General features: G+C 52.1%; 1 protein-coding gene across 1 annotated transcript in view; it reads right to left on the bottom strand.

Annotated features, from left to right (window-relative positions):
* The window catches only part of Rph3al (rabphilin 3A like (without C2 domains)), a 148150-nt gene that overhangs the window by 66356 nt on the left and 63063 nt on the right, over positions 1 to 18731 (bottom strand). Inside the window, 2 exon segments of the mRNA XM_058580074.1 lie at positions 15470 to 15599; positions 18356 to 18499. Of these exon segments, the coding sequence (XP_058436057.1) occupies positions 15470 to 15599; positions 18356 to 18499 (274 nt within the window).

Here is an 18731-nt window from a genome sequence, read left to right as displayed (position 1 = left end):
AAAATCTCAAGAGGTCGGGGCTCTGGGGGCTTCTGGCAGCAGAACACATGGAGGTTGCTGGAGGGCGGTGCATGGGGCAGAGGGCATGGAAGCTCTGCACCCTCTCCCACACCTGGCCCCACACATCTCTCTCTGTACGCTTTATAATAATATCCTTTACAATAAACCAGGGAATGTGTTCCCCTGAGTCTGTGAGCTGTAAACTAACTGAATCGAAGAATGGGTTCTGGGAACCCTCATTTATGGCCAGCTGGTCCTCCGCATTCTTGCAACTGGCATCTAAAGTCGGGTACAGTCTTACCTGTGGGCTGACCCTCGCTCCAGGTAGCAAGTGTCAGGGCTGAACTGGAGAACTCAGCTGGAAAATCTAGAGCTTAATGGATTGGTAGCCAGCAGGAAGAGATTCCCACACTTTCGGGTGACCAGGGGTCACAGAAGTATGCTGTATTGGGTGATGGTGTAAAAACAAACAAACAAACAAAAAGCCCTTGGATTGGCATTTCCCCATATATTTAGGGCCTGACCCCAAAGATGTGAAGTCACAGCCCTGCTTTTGGAAGATTTAAAATCTCCATGATGGAAGGCAGGGAGGCTGGAGCCTCGAGTTAACCCTCCACGGCCCTATCCCTAGAATTTGGACAGCAATGTTAGCTGAGATCAGGGCCAGAGATGTCAAGGGCATCAGCAAACACTTCTTAAGTTCCTGCTACTAGTTTCTTCCCACTGTGTCCCCACAGTGGGCTGCCTTTCCTAGAGCACCACTGAGTGCATCACACAGGACTTCTCTCCCCCGGGATGGGGCCCCTCTAAGGCTGTGAGTCCTTAGAGAGAGAGGACTCTCCCACCACCCAGCGCTGGGGACTGATCCCAGGCCTTTGTGCGCTCTGGGGAAATGCTCTTCCACTAAGCCACATTCCCAGCCCTCAACAGCGTCCACATTTAATCCCCAGGGTTCAGCAGACACCTGATGCTGTCAGTTGGGAAGGAAGGACAGGGCTGAGGGATGCGAACAAGTCACTGCAGGGGTTGGGATTCCCTAGATACATGGGACCGCTGGTGGCATTTAAGTAGTGGAGGGCCATGATCAGACCTGAGTTTCAGGGAGAGGGCATTTGCTAAGAATATGGGCCCAGTCCTCCTCCCAGTGGATCTGTCCTCCACATTATTTGCAGAGGCACTTTTTCTGGAACATTCCCAGATACCAATGGAATTCCTAGAGCCCTATGGGAGGGGAGGGAAAGGAAGGAAGGACTGCAGGGTTGTCCTGAGACCACCCTGCTGGCCATCAGGATGGGCGGGGGTGGTGTAAGCAAGGAGACAAGGTGGGGCACTGATGTTTGTGGCGTTTTTCCCTGGACTCCATTGGAAGAGCCGTAGAGCAGCGGGTGACACACAGAACCAGGGCTGGGAGAAAGGTAAGAGTGGCAGATACAGGAGAGGCAGGAGCAGCACACAGTGTTGCTGAAGCTCTGGAACTTGGGGAGCAGAGAGGCCTTGGGGATTTCCCATTTCACACTGGTGTGTGCTCCCTGCTGTCAATCTTACCACCTCTGAACAGGTTTCCAGAGGCCCAGGTTTCGCCTGCCTGGTTCTCCAATGTAGCTTCAGAGCCTGGACTGTTCCCCAGCACACTCTAGATGCTCCATAAACATTTAAGTGAGGGGAAGAAAGCATTAAGAAGTGGCTAGAGGCAGACCCTGGAGAAGCAGCACCCTTGCTGGGGGATAGGCAGAGTGGTAGGAAAGCCATTGGGGGCAAGGAGCCAGGCACAAATGGGGTTGAGGTGAGAGGCAGAGGCCACACAGCCCAGCCCTGCTCTCCTGAAGGCCCATGGGGGAGCAAGCAGAGAGCTCGGGCTGGAGGCTGGCGCTGGGCGGGATGGAAAATGTAAGAAAAGGTAGGGCCAAGTGGGGCCAGGTCCTAGGAAAGAGGGGCAGAAGGGACCCAGAGCACAGCCTTGCGACTTGAAGCTGGCCACCAGGCAGCCACATGGTTAACTTGAATTGCTGGACCACAGAGAGTTGGGAGGCCTGCACTGAAGGCAGATAAACATGGCCAGTCCAGAAATCAAGTTGGCCCAGAGTCCCTGGCCACAGTCAGGAGACCTCTGCCCCTGCCAACTCAGTGTGAGACGTTTGTTGCCCCTCAGAAGCTCCCCCTGTCCAGGGATAGAGCACTGGCCCGTCTGCCTTTCTGGGATTCCTGTAATCCTCAAAAGGCTGGTCTATGGGAAAATACTCTCTTCTCTGTCTCTTTCCAGCACTAGGGACACAGGAAATATCTTCCTAGCCAGCAAAAGCCTGTTAGAACGGATCTGCTTTGTTTTTAATTTGAAAAACACAGCAGACTAGATAAATACCCTGGTGCTTCTTTATATTCTAAGAGCAACAGCTCTAATGATCAATTAGAGACCCTGGCATGGGCAGGACAGAGCTCCAAGGAAAGCCCGACAGGCCAGGCCCTGGCAGGGCCAGCCCTTACAGCCCCGAGTTTCATTTATGCTACTAAAGTCAGCAGATCACAGCGGGGAAAGGACTGAGGGCCGTGGGCACCATGTGGCAGCATTTAGACTTTATTTTGCAGGCGTTCTGGGGAGCCACCGAACACTTCAGGGAGAGCAGCAGAGTGACATAATCAGAGCTGCACTTGAGCAAGATGAATAAGCAGAGGACCGGAGAATGAGCTGGAAAGTGGGAGGCAGTCAGAGGCCTGGTAAGGGGCCCTACATGGCGATGGCACGGCAGCCCCTCCCCTGAGCTAGGAACCCAGGCGCTCAGGTCTCTCCCCCTGGAGGGTTCAAGTACAGTCCTGTCTGCGCTCGGGTGTGGTTTCTGTGCATGAGGGTCCCCAGAAGGGCTGGCAGATCATCCTCCCCCTCCGTCTCAGTTCCCACATCAGTAACCCTGGAGGAATTCTCTCTCCCACAGAAGGTGGGATGATAAGGGTGAGGAAAGAGGCTAAAGCATCCCCAAGCCTCATGCGAACTAGGGGAGTGCTGTACCACTGAGCCACATCCCCAGCCCTGAGTCTTGGTTTTGAAGCTAACAGGAGCCTTGGGGAGAGGAACCAACTCCCCATTCTCCCTTTGGCCTCCTGGTCAGCAGGTATGCTGCCCCTGGTGCCCGCCTGTGGGGCACAGAAGGACAGGCTAAATGGAGCCCGAGCTGCAGCCGGTGATCGTCCAGCAGCTATAAGGAGACATCGCAGCCGGAAACAAAGGGGGCGATTTGAAAGCCGTGAAGAATCCCAGGCCTCAGAAGTCTGGCAGCTGGCAGGCAGCAGTGAGGTGTGTGGCGCCGAGCCACGCCACGGCCTGGAAATGTCATTATCTGCTATTTACCACAACAGAGGACAAGAGGCTGCACAAAATCACCGTCCCCGGTATCAGCTGCCAAACAGATTTGCCAACAGCGCTTCCTGCTGCCAGGGTCTCTCACAGCTACGCTGACCAGACCCGGGGAAAATTGCCACTGAGTGCTGTGGCAAGGGGCCTCAGGGGGGCCAGGCAAGTGTCCCCAGGGAGAAGTCATGGTGGGACAGACTGCATGAGCCCTCAGAGCCTGGCCGGTGTCACGGACACCCCAGCTGAAGGTTAGAGCAGTTTTTACCATTCAATGAGGGGACCACCTCATGTCCACGAGGCGATAACCAAAACCCCCTGCAAACCTCCATGTGTATCCCAGGCAAGGTCTCAGGCCCTGGGGAGCCCAGTCTGGCACCACTTCCTACTATATAGTCTGTCTGAGTGGCTCTGTCCCTCCCCAGCATTCAGGGCACACAAACATCACCCTTAGCATCCCATTGACAAAATGCACCAGATCCTCCTTTGGGGATCTCCTGTACATTTTCAGCTCTTTTGAATCCTAAAAAATATGTAGGTAATGTTCTGAACTGAGCTGTAGGAGGAACTAGAGGTCTTGGCTGTACCCCCAAGAGATAGGGTTTTGCTCAGTTGCCGAGGCTGGCCTCCAACTTGCCATCCTCCTGGCTTTGCCTCCCAAGTGGCCAGGATTTTAGATATGCACCAGTGCACCTGGATATGCCATATTTTTAAACGCAATCATAATACTCCTTACTCCATAATTTCCTGTTTTCTTCCCACTTGATAACACGTCAAAGCCGTCGCCCCTGGGGTCTATACATCTAAATCGAATTCCAGTTTTAGGAACTATGTAACAGAAGGGAGCGATTCACACTTCCTGGTCACCATTTCTTCCCTAGGCTTCTTCCTGAATCTGTTTTTCCATCTGGAGAATGGGTACAAACTCTGCCTTTCACCTGTGTATCCTCAGGAACGGGGCTGGGGGCAGGAAGGACACAGGACTTCATAGCAGCATCAGAGGCACAGGCCAACACCCCACCCCCTGCTTCCTCTTGCTCAGAGGATATGGGCTCAATCCCAGGCTGAGCCCAAGTGAGCTGGGAAGCAAGCGGAACTGCAGAGGGGAGGGAAATGAACTCCAGTCCCCAGCTGTGGCTCCCGGATCTGCAGATGGTAACACTGCAAGGGCTGGACTGAGCTCAGGGCCCAAGAGACTCTGGGCCAACCCTTTCCTTTTACAGGAAGGTCCAGAGAGGGGAAGCGATTTTTATCCAAGGTCACATGAAAAGGTCAGAGCAGAGCCATAACCAGGCCTGTTTGGACTCCTACCTTCGTGGGGGTAGCAGGGAAGGCGCTCAGCTGTATTGTTACCTGTGAATTTAGGCCACCTGGTCCCACCCCACCCTACCCGCTGTCTGCCTTCTGATTTGCAAGAGGCTTTTGAGAGAGCTGGATTTCAGATGGGTGGGTTGCCTGTGGGTGGTGTTGGGAGTGGTAAGCAGAGGAGGGCAGCAGAAACCAAGCTGCAGAGGGCTGTGCACCCTGGCAGAGGTTCAGACTCAGCGATCTGAGGGTGGGTGCAGGCAACCCCCCTGTTTTTACTTGCACCACCTTAGTCTGGCCCCCAGCAGACTGTGTGAGCAGCCTCAGGAAGAAGTGGTGACCAGGAAGTGTGAAGCGCTCCCTTCTGTTACTTAGTTCCTAAAAATGGAATTCGATTTAGATGTATAGACCCCGGGGGTGAGGGACGTCGGCTTTGATGTGTTATCAAGTGGGAAGAAAAAAGAAAACAGGAAATTATGGAGTAAGGAGTATTATGATTGCGTTTAAAAATATGGCATATCCAGGTGCACTGGTGCATATCTAAAATCCTGGCCATTTGGGAGGCAAAGCCAGGAGGATGGCAAGTTGGAGGCCAGCCTCAGCAAATGAGCAAAACCCTGTCTCAAAATAAAATTTAAAAAAAGGGTTGGAGAAGATGGGAGGGGAGGGGAGGGGAGGGGAGGGGGGATAGTAGAGGATAGGAAAGGCAGCAGAATACAACAGACACTAGTTTGGCAATATGTAAATCAATGGATGTGTAACTGATGTGATTCTGCAATCTGTATACGGGGTAAAAATGGGAGTTCATAACCCACTTGAATCAAATGTGTGAAATATGATATGCCAATAACTATGTAATGTTTTGAACAACCAACAGTAAAAATAAAAATAAAAATATAAAAAGGGTTGGGGAGGGCCGGGGTTGAGGCTCAGGGGTAGAGTGCTTGCCTAGCATCCGTGAGGCACTGGGTTCGATCCCCGACACCACATAAAAAAAAAACAAATAAAATAAAGGTATTGTGTCCATCTGCAACTAAAAAAAAATATTAAAAGGGATGGGGACATAGCTCAGTGGTAGAGCACCCAAGTTCAATGCCAAGAGTGCAAAAACAACACATAGTATATACACCTGCACACATTTGTAAGAGTGTAGAGAGAGAAAGGTATGAAAAGACTGCTAAGGTCAAGGGTGGGGGGGGGGTCAGTATTCTACACACATCTGTGTCACTTGACTTTTGATAGTCACTATATGCCAGACACTGTCTCCAAGAGCTCACATACACTTCACTCCTCAGTCCTCACAACCACTCGGTACTTTTTTTTTTTTTTTTGGTACTAGGGCTTGAACTCAGGGACACTCGACCACTGAGCCACATTCCCAGCCCTATTTTGAATTTTAGTTAGAATCAGGGTCTCACTGAGTTGCTTAGCACCTCGTTTTTGCTGAGGCTGCCTTTGAACTCACGATCCTCCTGCATCAGCCTCCTGAGCCACTGGGATTACAGGTGTGTGCCACCGTGCCCAGCTCTGGTAGGTACTTTGATTATCCCCAGTTTCCACATGAGGAAACCCAGGCAGAGAGAGGGAAGGGAACTAGCCCACACCAGGAAAACCCAGTGCTCTAAATCTCTAGGTAATAGTGTCAATTACTTTTTTAAGTTCCAGGAAAAGAAGAGCTGGGGATGAGGTTCCCTGGTGGAGAGGGTGCTTAGCACGTGTGAAGCCCTGGTTCAATCCCCAGCAACAGGGGGAGAAAAATCAGGAAAAGAAGCTCTACAGGAAGACAGAGGGATGCCAACTCAGTGGAGCCCAAACAACCTATTGTCATTCACACCACTCACCTGGTCTCCAGTGACATAATGCAGAGGGGAAGGAAGTCACATCCCTCCTTACATAAGGTTTCTTTGTTTTGGTTGTCCCCAGGGCTGGGGATGGAACCCAAGGCATGCCAAACTCTCTGTCACTGAGCTACATTCCCTAACCCCTTCTCACCTCTGAGCAGCCCCGGTGCCCTGGGTGGGGCCCATGGGCTAGGGCAGGGGTAGGTACACTTTTTGGCAAAGGGCGGCAAACAAACATTTGGAACTCTGTCACAACTATTCCGCTACTGTAGTACCAAAGCAGCTAAAGGCAATGAGCAAACTGTGTATGACTGTGTTCCAATAAATCTTTATGGTCCCCGAACTTGAAATTCAGTATCATTTCACACATTAAATGATTCTCATTTCATTTGTTTTCAATCATTTTCTTTTTCATCTACTTTTATTTTTATTTTTATTTTTTTGAGAAGCTGGGAATTGAAGCCAGGGCCTTGCACATGCTAGACAAGGGCTCTACCCACCACTGAGCTGCATCCCCAGCCCTTTTTCATATTTTGAGAGAGGATCTTGCTAAGTGGCTGACCCTGGCTTTAAACTCCTAATCCTCCGGCCTCAGCCTCCTGGGTAGCTGGGGTGACAGGTGTGCACCACCAAGTTCAACTTTTTTCAACCTCAAATGTAAAAACCATTCTATCCCATAGGTCATACAAACAAAATAGATCCCCGATCTATTGTCATTGGCTCTCAGTCCCTAAGGTATGGTAGGCTGCCTGCAATGGGCTCCAAGATATTATCAGATCTATGGCCTGGGCGGTGGCAAGAGCTGTCCATTCTAGAAACACAGAATCAGAGCCTCCCAGCACTGGCAGAGTCGGGCAAGGTCAAGACAGAGCATGAAAGCTCTAGTCTCTGCGTGGCTGAACTCGGGGCAGCCTGTGCCCTGCTGTGCTGCAGATGGCCTCACTGGAGTGGCCTCCCAGGTGAGGGGCTCGGAGGGAAGAACAACCCCTTCCTGGTGGCCCAGCTCACACCCACCTTATCTGCCTCTAGACCCCTCTGGGTGGCTTCATGGGGCTACAAGGTTGGTCCTTCTCTATTTTGACTCCCCACACACCTGGTGCCCACACAGCAGGTGTCCCCTGACTGGTCCTGGCTCACTTATTATACAGAGGGGCTCTGATACTTCAACAGCAAGACACCTCAGGATATGAGATCACAGAAGTAGCTCCAGACAGGCCATGAGCCCCTTCCCCACACCCCATGGCAGACCCTGTGCACGTGAGCAACCTGGTGGGTGAGGTCATTAGACCTACCCCATCGGGTGACCTGGCAAGGGATGTCACTTCCACTCAGCATGCCTTTCTTCACCTGCAAAGAGCCGATAGCAGATGGTGACCTCCCAGAGTGGCTTGGATGATGAAGTGGGCAGGGCCCTGGCTTAGAGAGAGCTGTCAATCATTGCAGCTCTTGCTATTTCTAACTCTTACCCATCTTTGGGTCTCCACCCCAGTTGTTTGGGTGGAATTGGAAGGAATTGACTTGGCTCCTGTTGCCAGGGTCAGAGGACCAGATACTGCACAGCATCTCGGGACATCCCTGGCCACTTCGAACTGGATAATTCAGTGTCAGCATGCTCACTCGCACCTATGACACTGTCCTTTCAAATCTGTGTGTGAACTCAACCTCCCCCAAAGAGCCCTGGAACTCATCTCCCTGCTCAGCACTCCTAGAGGGCTCTGCTGCCAACAGGAGAAAACCCAAATTCCCTTCCTCCCTCCTCTTCCTCAGCCTGCCTTTCTCTTCTTCCCTCCCATCTCACTCTCCGGTATACCCCAAGCAGCAGCTAAGCCATGTGCCCCCGACCTCTGCATCTCCTCCACAGAGCTAGGCCTCCTCCTGCCCTCCCAGGCCAGCTCAGGGGCTAGCTCCACTCTGCAATGGGGCCCTGCCAGGGTCTGCTCCCAATTGCTCCCTGCCTTCAAATTCTACAGCACTTCTCACACTGTGCTGCAAGATCTGTCACCATCCTCGAAGGGCAGGAGCTGGCATCTCCATCTCCTCCCCCGGGAGCCTGGCAAGATGCTTCACGTGCGTGGCTAAGTGGGCACAGTCTTCTGAGAGTTGCAACACGAACCCACAGGGCAGGAAGGAAGGTCTCAGTCTAGAACAGTGGGGGTGGGGGATGTGTCCCCTGAGCCCACCTTTGTCCCGAGCTGAAGGCCCATGGCCTGCTGGTGACATGCTGGGGGAACAGAATAGACTCTGAACTGCACCAAGTAATCATCCTTTCTTTTTCTTTCTTTCTTTGGGGGAAGAAGAGTCATCTTCTTGGTACCTGTAGATACCAAAACAGCAAGAAAAAAGCACACCTAACAGAGATGTTCTGCTCTCAGGCCCCTAGCAAGGCAGATGTCCCAAGATGCTGTGCGGTATCTGGTCCTCTGACCCCGAGAACAGGAGCCAAGTCAATTCCTGCCAAACAGCCTTGGCGAATAAACATGCAAGCACCAGATTGGCCCCTCAGGGCAGATGAATTAAGTGACTTTTTCAGGGAATTGAGGAAATAGCAGGAGCTGAATGAAAAAATCCATCTTTGTTAGGAGGCACCAACACGTCTTCTGCATTGAATTAGGTCGAGGAGGAGAAAGGACATGGCGAGGCCAATTTGAAGGCAACTCAGATGAAATGGCTATTGCTCAAGGAAGCTGCTGCTTCCGCGGCTCCACCTGAGGGACCCAGGTGCTGAAGATCAGTTGAGGGGAAGGAATTAGTTGAGAGGGAGGCCCTGCATAAAACTGACCTCCTAACCCTCATACACTGCTGGTTGGGATGTAAAATGGTGCAGCCAGTATGGGAACTAGTACGGTAACTCCTCAAAACTACACAGAATTACCATAAGATCCAGTAATTCCACTGCTGTGTAATATATATATATATATGCAATGGAATATTATTTACCCTTTAAAAAGAAGGAAATTCAGACACATACTACATTGAGGATATTAGGCTAAGGGGATCTAGTTAAAAAGCAGATTTTAGTTCACAAGGGCTGAGGGGGCCTGAGAATCTGCATCTTCAATGAGCAACAAGGGATGTCCATACTGCTGGCCCTCGGCCCACACTTTGAGCAGTGAAGACCCTATCAGCACCAGGATTCTCTACAACTGTCCCCAAGGCCTCCACCTTCAGGAGGAGGGCTCTGGAAACCGGGTGGGGCTGAGACTCCCAAAGCTTCACAGCCCAGAAGCAATATCCTTCTCAGGGGTCAGCAGGCTCTTTAGAAACTGCCATCTCTGAGTGGAAGGCTGAGTGCCTGGAAATAAAAGTGATGGAGAGGGAGGGCTCGGCCTCCTTTGACTGCAGTCCAGTAAGCAGGCAGCAGGGTGACAAAGAAATTCCATTTGTTCCTCCCTGGGCTCAGCAACCACTGTCCCCAACACTGAACAGAGAGGGAGACTTCGGGGGAAATCAGCACAGCCTCCTGTTACTGCCAGCTTACCCTCAGCAGCACACAGCTCCTCCTCAGAGCAAAGGGGCCGAGCCCAGCCCCCTCCCTGCAGTGCTTCCCGGTGCTGGGCCCACATTCCCTCCCATGCAGCTGGACTTCCCTTAAGGCCTCTAAGCAAAATACAGACTGACCTCAGAGCCTCTTTCACCAGGACTAAGTGCACGTGGCCACAGATCACTTCCCAGGCAGGCTCCCCTGTGGTGGTGACAATGCCATCGTGGGCTCAGGCGGGTCCTTCCACAGCTCTGCATGGCCTCCCCGTGGCTGGCGGAGCTGGACTCTCAATTAGACCCAAGGCTGCGTGACTCAGATCCTAAGCAATTAAGAGCGCCAGGCCTCTCTAATTAACTCTAATTAACCAGCCAGCCCCTCTCCCTTCCCACTACGCCCTCAGATAATGAGGGCGGGCAGCCTGGCCGCGCAGACCAGGGGGGGATCGCCTCCATTCGTGCTCATTAGCTTGTGGCTGCTGGATGCTGCCAGGGCTCCCGCTCAGCACCCGGGGGCCTACCCTTCTCCACCAGGCCTCGCTCTGGACAACCCCTAAGTCAGGGACCTCCCCAGCTGTCCCTCTCTACAGCCCGCCCAAGGCCATAACTTAGGTCCCAGGACTGTGGCCTACCCTAAGGGTGAGAAGCCAGGAAGCAGAGATGGAAATAAACAGAGAGTCTCCCCCGACAGGAGCCAGTCCAGAGTAGAGGTCGCTTCTGAGGCCCCATGAGGCCCAGCACCCTGTTAGAGCTCTGCCGGCTCCTCCAGGGCTGCCGCCTTCACCCCAACCCTAACTGTAACTAATTATGCATAATCAATTAACTTCTCTTCCCTGGATGGTGGGGATCCGGGTCTCCACATCCTCAGTGGGCGTATGAGAAGCACCTTTTGGATGAGGGAGTGGATTACGTCATCCCTGACCTCCCAGCCTTCAGAGACCCTGTGGGCTAAAGTTTGCAGGGGCTACGCCTTGGCTCCCCTAATTATCGGGGGACTCAGATCCTACACGATCACTGCCTGGGTATCATCGGTGCACTCTGTGACCATCTTCTGGAAACTGCAGGGCCCCACAGACCTGTCTCTGCTCAAATGCTGCTTGTCCCCCCACCCCCCACGCCCTAATGCCTTAGCTTCTCAAAGGTCTCAGCTCTGCCCACGTCTCCAGGATCCCAGGATCTCACCCCTGGAGGTCACGAGAGCATGCTCCATCCCTCCTCCAAGCCCCACCCCCCACCCCGTTCCTAAGGCAAACACTCCTGCCACATCCATGTCCTTGCTGTCATCCAGTTGTCCCTTTCATTTCAACCCTCCCGCCTCAGCTGTGTGTCCTGTCTCAGGCTGAATGAGTGATCGAGTGCTAGGGGTGTATGAGCCACCAGCAGGAAACGGAGGGGTATACCTGCCAGCTTGGGATATCCCATGCTGGAGAGCAACAACGGTGTCCAGAGGCTTCCCCGTAAATTTTGGAAAATAGGGAACTCACTGTGGAAGCTTCCATTTTAAGTCCGAGAAAACATAGATTCTATTAAAGAGCACATGGGCTGCGATGGACTGAATTATGTCCCCTCAAAATTCACATGTTGAAGTCACCACCCCCAAAGGTGACGTATCTGAAGAGAGCATCCTTAGGTAGTCATTAATGTTACATGAAGTCCAAGGGTGGGACCCTAATCCAACAGGATTGGTGTCTTTACATGAAGAGGAAGAGAGACCAGGGCTCCGATCTCTGAGCATTTGTAGGCCAGGAAGAGAGGCCTCAGCAGGCACTGAACTGGCCCAGACCTCCCAGCCTCCAACCACGAGGAAGTAAATGTCTGTTGTTTAAGGCGCCCAGTCTGTGGTGTTTTGTCACGCCAGGAAGAGCCAAACAGTCCATGGAATGTCACTCCACCTCTCATAAGGTCCACAGGAGATCAGTTAGCTTGAGCAGGTGGGACCCTCGGGTGGCCTAGGAATGACAATAGCCAGGGCCCTTCACCAAGGCTTGCAGTGGACCATGTGTGGCTAGGGGCAGCCACGTTCTACCTTGTCCACTCTTCATCTCCGCTGGGTGCTGGTGGGAGCTGTGTGACCCTATTTTACTGATGCAGACGTGGAGGTCCAGAGTGGATCAGTGACTTGGGACCTCAGCTCAAGTCTGTCTGAACCTATAGCTCTGGGCACAAGCACCTCATGATCCTGCTGTTGCGGAAGAGGGAAGTTGGCCCTCCCTGGTCCTTGTAAGAACATGAAGCCACTCCAGAAATATGGATGAGCCCCTTGGACACAGCCGGGAGACCCACACACTGCAGAGCCTGTGTGGGAACAGTTACTGGCAAGTCTCGGGAGACCTGCAGCATCCTGAGACACAGGGTGGACCAATGGCCCCTTGTCCTGTCCAGGGGAGCCTACAACTCTCTTTCCAGCCTAAGGCCATTCTTCCCCATCTGCTTTGAATATGCTAAAGAAACTGACTCTGTCTTAGCAGAGGGCCTCTGTCGCTATGATGCCTTGTCCCCAAGCCCATCATCTCTTAATGAGAGCCATCACCACCAAACCTGTCTCCTGCTTTTCCTGTGTCCCCTGCAGTCTACTCAGCACACAGCAGCTAGGATCCACCCTTCAGAGACAAATCAGGTCACATCACAGCCCTGCTCAAACACTCCACTGATATCCCATTCAACTTACAATAACATTCCAGCTCCTGACCTTAAAATTACAAAGCTGTTTGGGATCAGCCATGCTAACCCCTTGTTCCTACTGTCCCAGATACCTTCATTAGTTCCTTGAACAAACCCAGCTAGTTCTGCCTCAGGGCCTTTGTGCTTCCCTTTCCTCTGCCTGGGATAGTTCCCACCCAGATCTTCCCAGGCCCGACTCTTGCTTTGAGTCTGAGCTCAGAGAAGCCTCCCAGAGCACCCAGGTGTAGGTTATTACATCACTTTGTTTGAATTCAATGTGGAGCCTTCAGTCAACTTGACATTGTTTTAGGTTTATCCATATTCATCTATTTCTCTTCTCCCACCCCTGAAAAATAAACTCCAGGAGAGCAAAGATTTGTCTAACTCATTCCAGGTACGGCCAGCACCTAGAATGGGTACTGCACACAATGGGCCTTCTACTACTTAAAGAATGGGTGCCTATGAATGAATGACAATGCCATCTTCTTAAAGACAGATGAAGAAAACTTCCAAATGCCCCTCATCAGCAGGGGCTCATCCAGTAGCCCCTCTTCCTACCTTTGCTTGGGTGCAAGTCCCCTCTGAAGCTCAAAGGGCTCCTCTGCCTCCCGCCCAGGCCAGGACCTAGTCCTCAGCCTGCTGCAGAGTAAGAACCCCTTTGGCTGGGTGCTGTGGCACGTCCCCATCATCCCAGCTCTTCAGGAGGCTGAGGAAGGAGATCAGAAGTTCCAGGCCAGCCTCGGCAACTTAGAGAGACCCTGTCTCAATAAAATTAACAGAGCAGGGTGTAGCTCAGGGTAGAGTGCTTACCTAGCTAGCACATGCAAGGTCTTGGATTCCAACTCCTGTACTGAAAAGAAAGAGAGGTGGGTGTGGTGGTGGGAGAAGGAGAGAGAGGGGGAGAGGGAGGAAGAGAGGGGGAGAGGGAGGGAGAGAGGGAGAGAGGGAGAGAGGGGGGAGAGAGAGAGAGAGAGAGAGAATACCACTTCAAATAGAAAAGTCCTCCTGAGGAGCCCAGAGCTCCAGGGTACCAGGCAGTGGGGGCGGGGAGAGAGATTGGAGGAACAATTTCCCTTCAGGCCCACATCCAGCTGAGGTCCTCCCCTGGGACCCCACGTTGCCTAGGAAATGGCTCTCCCAGGAGCAGCTGGCATTCACTTTTCACAGCCAGGGGCCGTAGCCTGCCTCTCAGGGGAAGGAGAGAGGGTTCTGCCCTTGTTCATGGTGCCATAAACCTGGAATTGGAGCCTTGTGGGTTGAGAGGCAGGAGGAGGAAACAGGCTGCTGGGGCCTATTGTCCCAGGTAGGAAGCACAAACAACTTCACCTGCTCAAGCCCTGAGCATGAGGCAACCCGAGTCCCCATTGGTCTCCAGTCCAGGGGCTGGAGAGAAGCTGGGACACCATGACACTAGGGCCCTGTCACACCTCCACCATACTTGGGCCAACGAATCCACGTTCCTCAGTCCAATTCACCACATGTGACAAAGTCAGGGGGAAAAAATGACCATACCCCCAAATTCTCACCTTCCCATTTAATAACTGGTTACATTAACCTCTTTCTCATCCAGCTTGAATGACACTGAAAATGCCCTTGTCAAGGTGGCCAATGGCCTCAGTGTTCCAAGTTCATATTTACTCGACTATTCCATCTGTTTTAGTTCTCTCAACCCTTGTCACCCCTGACCCCTCTCCACCCCAGTTTTATATTTCCTGTTATTCCTTCCCAGATTTATTACTTTCCAAAATCATCCGATTTATTTGATCGTTACTTGTTTTTTGTTTCCTGGCCCAATGTCATCTCGAGAGATATAGTGAACAAGACAGAAAAAAAGAACCCTAACAACTCCAGCTTTAAAACAGTGACTGACACATGGAAGTTACTTGAGGATGCGTTCCAGCAAAATGAGGATTAAAAAAAAAAAAAAAAGAGGAAGACATGGTATCTTGGGAATACTATCTCTCACCTGGGAGGACAGCAAAGGACAGTCCCATGATTGCTGTGTCACAACTATTCTAGTCTAGAGCAGGCATAAAAATCTAGAAAGGGTTCTTTTAGGAGAAAATAGGAAATAGGTTCGGTGTGACAGAGAGCAAAATAGAGATACTGAATAATCTTGAAGATCAGAAGGACATATTTCTTTGGGCAATAAGAAATGCAATTAGAAACACCAGGGAAAACTAAAAACACACACTCTCTCTCTCTACACACACACACACACACACACACATATGTATATATATAGTCCTGGACTCAATATGAAACAATTTAACATGTGACACAATTTACAATAAGGAGAAAATCTATTTGCTCTTGCTGCAAAGATCATTTTTCATTGAGTGACCAGAGACCAAGAAAGCAGACCAATAGAATAGGAAGTACACTCCTAGCACATGACTTGGCCCTGAGGAAAACAGTATTTACTTATTGTGTGTCTCTGTGCCAGGCAAGATTTTAAGAGCCTCAAATTTAATATATTTGATCTTCACAGCTCCGAGGTATATGTTATCATTACCTCTACTTTACAGATGAGGAAACTGAGGCATGAAATAGTAGCCAAGTTTTCTGAGGTCATATGGCTAGTGTAAGAGCCAGATGCACACCCCAGCTCTGACCCAAAGTCCACTTCTTGGAGCGAGCCCTAGAAGCCAGGTCCTCTCCTCTCATCTTCAGGCCCTGGTCCTGTTTGCCAAGAGGCAGAGAACACCACATGCATGCATAAACGCAGGCATGAACACATGCACACTCCCTCTCTCACTCCTGGGAGCCAAGATGCAAAGCCACAGAGCAGCAGAGCTGGTCAAGGCGGGAGAGTCAGAATAGAAGGGTCAGAGCAGGGCCTTACCTTCCTGCAGTCTTTGCAGAATACTGATGAGCTGCCCAGGAAGCCCAGCACCTCCCCACAGAGCAGACACTGGGAGAGGCCGTTCCCCATCACATTCCGCCTCATGGTCTCCAGCCGTTCCACCAGGCGCCTGCAGCACAGGACACGGAATCAGAAGGAATGTGCTTCCTGTCCCCGACACAACCACTGCCTGAGCATGGCTGCCACAGGGCCCCAACACTGGACCATGCCACAGGTACTGTTCTCTCACGGATCATTCATTTTATTCACCAACTATCAACTGAGCACTTCCAATGCCCCAAGCACTGGGGATATTGGAGCAAACTAGCCAGAGAAAGACACGGCCGGCCCCAGCTTCCGTGGAACTTCCACTCAATAAGAAAAATCCATAAACAAGCAAACTGGGTCAGGAAACAGAGACGCACTGTGGAATGCAAAGAATGGGGGTGTGGGGAGGACGACCGAGGGGGCCAGAGGCGCTGGTGGCCAGCAAAGGCTGTGAAAACATGGGACCTGAGGTGGAGGATGGCCAGGACCCAGCCACCTGCAGGAAAGGCAGAGGGAACAGCAGAGCTAAGGCTCGGGCAGAGAAATGGCCACCGGTAAGAAGGTCATCAGGGCCACTGCCTCGTGAGCAGACAGTGACCCAGTGCGGCTGGAGGGGCGAGCAGGGGCCAGATCACGGGGGTTCAGGCCACAAATTGGAGTCCGTTTTTTTTTTTTTCCTAAGCTCAATCCAAAGCCACTGAAGAGTTTTAAAGAGAGGAGTGATTGGATCTAAAGTGACATTTTAAAAAGCTCACCCTGGCTTCTGTGGAAAGCTGGGATAACAGGGAGAGCCGAAGGGAGGATGCCAAGAGGAACTGGGCCTGGGGCCCCAGGAGAGAGGACAGAGACTGGGTGGGTATTTCTGAAGCATCCTGCATGGCTTGGTGGGGGGAGGGGAGAAAGACCCAGGATGACGGGGTGGCTCTGGGTCTGAGCAGCAGGGCAGAGGAGAGGTTGTCACAGGAAAGAAAAAAGGGCTCTTCTTGGAAATGCTGAGAGGGTGAGCGTCCAGGGCACTTCTCTGAACCCTGCCAAGCCTGGGCAGGTGCCTCTCCTGCGGCCCCTGGTCACACCACAGCCTCTGCTGCTCCACAACCTGTGTGAAACCTACAGGCCCCATGGAATTGACTGGGCTTGTCAGCCACTGTATTGCCAGGAGCCAGGGGCCACTCAGGAAAAATTCTTGAACGAAGGAAAGGACAATACGCAGGCATTACAGCCCCAGTGAAAGGCACGTTGCATTTCCCATTTCAGAGATGAGAAGACTGAGGTTCCAAAATAGGAGGCTACTGGCTAGAATCACAAAGCTCCCAAGAGGCGGAGCCCCATGCCTTCCCCTGAGATGGTGAGCGGCTGCCACTGGGGCCGAGAGACAGCAGGCTGGGTCACAAGGCCACCTCTGCACCTGCCCTCCAGCCAGCACTGATGGCTTCCACAGGGGTCATGGTCCCTCATGCCGGGACCTGCAGGGCCTGGGCCAAACCGAGCTCCAGCCCTGGCATGACCCACTTGTTCCTGGGGACCCTCTGTCACTCCATCCCATGTTTCTGTCACCTAAACACATAGGATGCACCTCTTCTATCTGAACCATGAACCTGTGTCGTGACCTTCTGGGTCATTCCATGTCCCTGCCGACCCAGCGCTCGCCGTGGAGCCAGACAACAGGAAGGACTCCGTAAAGCTGCTCAGAGAGGCAAAGAAGCACCCCGATGGCTGAGGGGACCCCATGAATGCTCTTTTCCACCATGAAGGCTTCTGGGGGGAATCAGAAGCCCAGGAGATCAATCACCAGCATTTGAGGTTGGGGTTCCTACCAGGTTAGATGAAAAAAGAAAAAAAAAAAAAAGCAAAATCCAACCAGTCTTATATAAGCTCTTTCTGTATTAAAAGGGTATGTTCCTTTTTCTAAGGCACATCCAAGAAACTGCATACAGCAGTCATCTTTACAATAGTACCTCTATCTCCCAAACTGCATTTCTATAATGTCTGATTTTTCCAGGCCTCAGTAGGTCACACCTGTAATCCCAGCAGCTCAAGAGCAGGAGGATCGCGAGTTCAAAGCCAGCCTCAGCAACTTTGCAAGGCACTAAGCAACTCAGCGAGACCCTGTCTCTAAATAAAATACAAAAAAGGGCTGGGGATGTGGCTCAGTGGTTGAGTGCCCCTGAGTTCCATTCCTGGTAACCACCCCCCGCCATGGTCCTGGCTCACCCATCCACCCATCCATCCTCCTTTTCAAAAAAAAAAAAAACAAGAATGACCACAGGGAAAAAAAGAGACCAGAATGAAATGGATTCCTGCCTCATGCAATGCAGTGTCATTTGTTTTCTGCTTAGACTTTTCTGTATTTTTTTAGATTTTTTAGAAAATGCTTTTATAATTAAATAAAAAAGACACCACAAAAAACATTGGACAACTGAACTGTGGTCTGCTCTGGATATTAAAGCAGCTGAGAACGAGCTGGAGGCCTTGGGTGGAGTCGTTCAGGTTCAGCCAGGGCTTGAATCTGTCCCGCGGCTGAGCTGTGGCTGACGGGCAAGGTGTGTGGAGCCCACCAGCCCCTGACAGGGCTCACCAGGCTCATTCATGCGCTGTGACCTGGGCCTGTATGTCAGTTGCCATCCCGGCTTACAGAGAGGCATCCTGGGGCTTTGAGGAGCTAGGTTCTTGCCTATACTCCAGGGGTGTCTGGCAGAAGAGCGGGGGGCCTCCTGACCATGCCCAGTCGGGCCACAGAACACCAGGACCAAGCTTTCCAGCCTCCCCACCCATGGCTCACACCAACAGCCTGGTCTTTCTCCCACCAGGCTCACTGCTGCCTGGCTGGCCAGTCCTTACCCGATTCTCTGCTGCTCCATGACGTCCAGCCGCTCGGCCCTCTGGATGACCTGCAGGATGGCCTCCACCTCTGCCGGGCTGAGGCTCTGACTCCTCCTCTGTTTCTCCGTCTGGTAGGTGTGCACAGACCAGCCCGTCTGCAGCCTTGGGAGAGAACAAGGGCACCGACCGTGAGGCCTGGTGCAAACTCCAGCACCCTTACCACATCCACAGAGCTGCAGAATGACCTGGGGACAGTCCAGGGGCCACGTGTTTAGAGGTGCCACATGAGAGCTCCTATAAGGCATGGGTATGTGCCTATCGCTGCAGTACTATTATGAGGCAACGTGGCACCTGCTGTCTCCCCCTCCAGAATGGGAGTTTGTAGAAAGCCAGA

This window comes from Marmota monax, unplaced genomic scaffold, assembly GCF_021218885.2.
Source record: "Marmota monax isolate L192 unplaced genomic scaffold, Marmota_monax_Labrador192_F-V1.1 WCK01_AAM20220418_F8-fsc00138, whole genome shotgun sequence".
Classification (NCBI taxonomy): domain Eukaryota; kingdom Metazoa; phylum Chordata; class Mammalia; order Rodentia; family Sciuridae; genus Marmota; species Marmota monax.
The sequence above is the reverse complement of the archived record's forward strand: the minus strand, read 5'-3'. Positions and strand labels throughout refer to the sequence as shown.